General features: G+C 61.5%; 1 protein-coding gene across 1 annotated transcript in view; it reads left to right on the forward strand.

The window, feature by feature from the left end:
* Positions 1 to 3202, forward strand: part of ST14 (suppression of tumorigenicity 14 (colon carcinoma)) — an 11024-nt gene that overhangs the window by 6446 nt on the left and 1376 nt on the right. Inside the window, 7 exon segments of the mRNA XM_010140356.1 lie at positions 428 to 558; positions 794 to 898; positions 1706 to 1813; positions 2132 to 2245; positions 2380 to 2511; positions 2849 to 3035; positions 3169 to 3202. The exon segment at positions 3169 to 3202 is cut by the window's right edge and continues 271 nt beyond it. Of these exon segments, the coding sequence (XP_010138658.1) occupies positions 428 to 558; positions 794 to 898; positions 1706 to 1813; positions 2132 to 2245; positions 2380 to 2511; positions 2849 to 3035; positions 3169 to 3202 (811 nt within the window).

The raw sequence follows: 3202 nt of genomic DNA on the forward strand, positions 1-3202 counted from the left end.
ACCTCACCCCCCGCCATTTCCGAGGTCACGGCTTGGTGTTCGCAGCTGGCCCAAACCCTCTGCCGGTGGCAGAATGGTCCAGCAGCTCGTGGTGGCACCAGCCCTGCCCCGTTCTCCTGCCCGCCAGGCGCTCTGGGTGTGTGCAGTGACCCTTTGCGCTGACGAGGAGTTCAGGGGTGGAGGTAGGTTCACTCAGTGCTGACCCACCACTCTCCCTCTCCCTGCAGGTACCTTGGTGTTCGCAGCTGGCCCAAACCCTCTGCCGGTGGCAGAATGGTCCAGCAGCTCGTGGTGGCACCAGCCCTGCCCCGTTCTCCTGCCCGCCAGGCGCTCTGGGTGTGTGCAGTGACCCTTTGCGCTGACGAGGAGTTCAGGGGTGGAGGTAGGTTCACTCAGTGCTGACCCACCACTCTCCCTCTCCCTGCAGGTACTGCGGGGAGCGTTCCCAGTTTGTGGTGGCCAGTACCAACAACAAAATAGAGGTCCGCTTCCACTCCGACCGGTCCTACACGGACACCGGCTTCCTCGCTGAGTACCTGTCCTACGACTCCAGTGATCGTGAGTTGAAACCCTGAGGGTGCGGGGGGAGCTGGTTTGCCCGAGGTCTGGAGGCCACCGACACAGTGCTTTTCCAGGGGGATGGTTTCCTGCAACCCTCCGTGTCTGGAGGAAAAGGAGTTTTAAAGCTGGATGCTGCACGCAGACACAGGGAACATCGTGTGCTTTGGGGAGGGGACACAGAGGGGATGGCTGGAAGGCTCATGTGTCGCTTTACCCGTTTTCCCCCTCTCAGCCTGCCCTGGCAAGTTCACCTGCAACACCGGCCGCTGCATCGACCGAACGATGCGCTGCGACGGCTGGCTGGACTGCGTTGACGGCAGCGACGAGAGGGACTGCAGTAAGTGTGGCCTGTGCTGCATTCTGGCTCACCAGAGCTGGCCGGGGCTGGGCTTGTTTGGGGTCACACGCCGTAGCACTGGGGCTCTGCAGATCAGTTCTCCCTGCTGGCCTCGGGGATTGAGCTGGGGTCCTTTCCCAGCACAGGAGCTGGGGGTTCCTGCTCACCCAGGGCGATCACCCTCCCCTTCCAGTCCCTCCCAGCTGGGAATGGGTTTTTCTCTGCAGTCCTCAAGGCTGCTCTGGGTTTGGCTGAGCGGGGCGGTGCAGAGGGATGTTTTTTGTGACCGAACCGGGCAGGTATCGCAGAGCCTGTCTGGAAAGCCCGTGTGATACGCGGGAGCTGTTTGTTTGTGACACAAGTTTGGCGGTTGGATCAGCAGAGCTCTGGTAGCTGATGTCGTTGTCCGGGGTCTGCGGTTAGTTAGAGGGGGCGGATCCCCTCCTCTGGGGACTCGTTCCCGGGAGCAGGGAAGGGGCTGTTTTCTGAGGACAGGGATGCTGCTGGCCGGGCTGCCAGCACTGCCAGCTGGGTATCTCGGGTGCTTTCCTGTGGGTTGTCGCAGTCACTTGGCTCGGGTCGGTGCCTCTGGCTGTCCTGCTGCTCTAACTTCAGCCTGCCCAGACATTCCAGCTAGTTTTGTTCCCCCGGGCAGTGGAAACGCTGCGCCGTGGCCTGTGTGTGTGCTGTATTTATGTACGTGCTCACGGTCCCAGGCTGCCACGGCGTTTCCTGCTGCGCTCGTTCCCGTGTGCTCGCGGGTGCCTTTGCTGGTCTCTCCCCTGATTTCCTGCGCTCCCTTTTCAGCCTGCACCGACCAGCAGTTCAGGTGCCACAACGGCTGGTGCAAACCCAAGTTCTGGGTCTGCGACAACGTGAATGACTGCGGCGACAACAGCGACGAGCTGCAGTGCAGTGAGTAACTTCGCCCCGCGGGCAGAAAGGGGCGACGACGGGGGCTGGAAATCCCAGTGCCAGCCCGCGCAGGGCACGGCGACGCCTCGCCTGGTGCAGCTTCTTTGGGGGAGAGCCACGAGGAGTAGGAAATGCGGGGTTTGGGGAAAGAAAGAGCTAAATCAGCAGTGTGAGGAAGAAGAGATGGGGGACGCAGGAAACCCGCGTTTGTATGTGGAGGCTGCAGAGGCTTTACCCATCTCGAGGGGAAGGGAGTTGGGCACAGCGGGGTTGGAGGGCTTGTGCCCTGCGGCCCCTCAGGAGCTGCCCTTTCCCCAGGCTGCGCCGCCGACAGCTTCAAGTGCAACAACGGGAAGTGTGTCCCCAGCGCACAGAAGTGTGACGGGACGGACAACGGCGGGGACGGCAGCGACGAGGGCGGCTGCAGCAACGGTGAGGAGGGGCCTCCCCTCAAATGCAGCTTCGTACCGATTTCCCCATGGCCACAATGACCTGGGGATGGGGAAGAAGAGGTGAGAGGCTCCCCAAAGCTGGGGATAACCGCTCTCCCTTCGTCCCCCCTGCAGCGACAGGACAGACAACAGTCCCCTGCAAGGAATACACGTACAAGTGCCGCAGCGGGCGCTGCATCAGCAAACAGAACCCGGAGTGTGATGGGGAGCGGGACTGCGAGGACAACTCGGATGAGGACAAGTGCAGTGAGTGCCCTGGGGAAGGGGGACGTGGGTTTGTGGGCTTCTGAGAGAAGCACTGCAGCGTGGTGGAGAGAGCCCCTGGGCTTCCCCACCTGGACACAGCCAGGCCATGTCCTTCGGCACTCCGCGGGCTGTCGGTGGTGTTCAGGAGGGCTCTCACAGGTAACACAGGCGTTTGTCTGCACATTTATGGACTTGGCCAGTAAAGGTTTTAGCAAACTGAGCATTTGTGCCGATGGCGTTAGCCATCCCTTGTGGAGGGGCACTCATGCTATAGGAGATACCCTGGAGGTGCGGATGGGATCAGGAGTAACCCAGTGTTCCTTCTCCTTCTCCCCAGACTGCGGGATCCGCTCCTACACGAGGAAGTCGCGGATTGTCGGCGGGCAGAACTCGGACGTGGGAGAGTGGCCATGGCAGGTCAGCCTGCACGTCAAGGGCCAGGGCCACATCTGCGGGGCCTCGCTGATCTCCGAGAGCTGGCTGGTGTCGGCGGCCCACTGCTTCCTCCAGCTGCAGGGCATCAGGTGCGACACCCTGGGCATTGCACTTTGTATCTGAGTAGGAGAAAAAACACTTTTACAGGCATTTCTTAAGGGAACTGTTTATGTTAGCGAGAGACGGGGCCTTACCCTGCGCTGTGGCTGGTGCCTCTTGCAGGTACTCGGACCCCAGCCTGTGGACAGCCTACCTG

The sequence above is a fragment of the Buceros rhinoceros genome, unplaced genomic scaffold, assembly GCF_000710305.1.
Source record: "Buceros rhinoceros silvestris isolate BGI_N320 unplaced genomic scaffold, ASM71030v1 scaffold24697, whole genome shotgun sequence".
NCBI lineage: Eukaryota > Metazoa > Chordata > Aves > Bucerotiformes > Bucerotidae > Buceros > Buceros rhinoceros.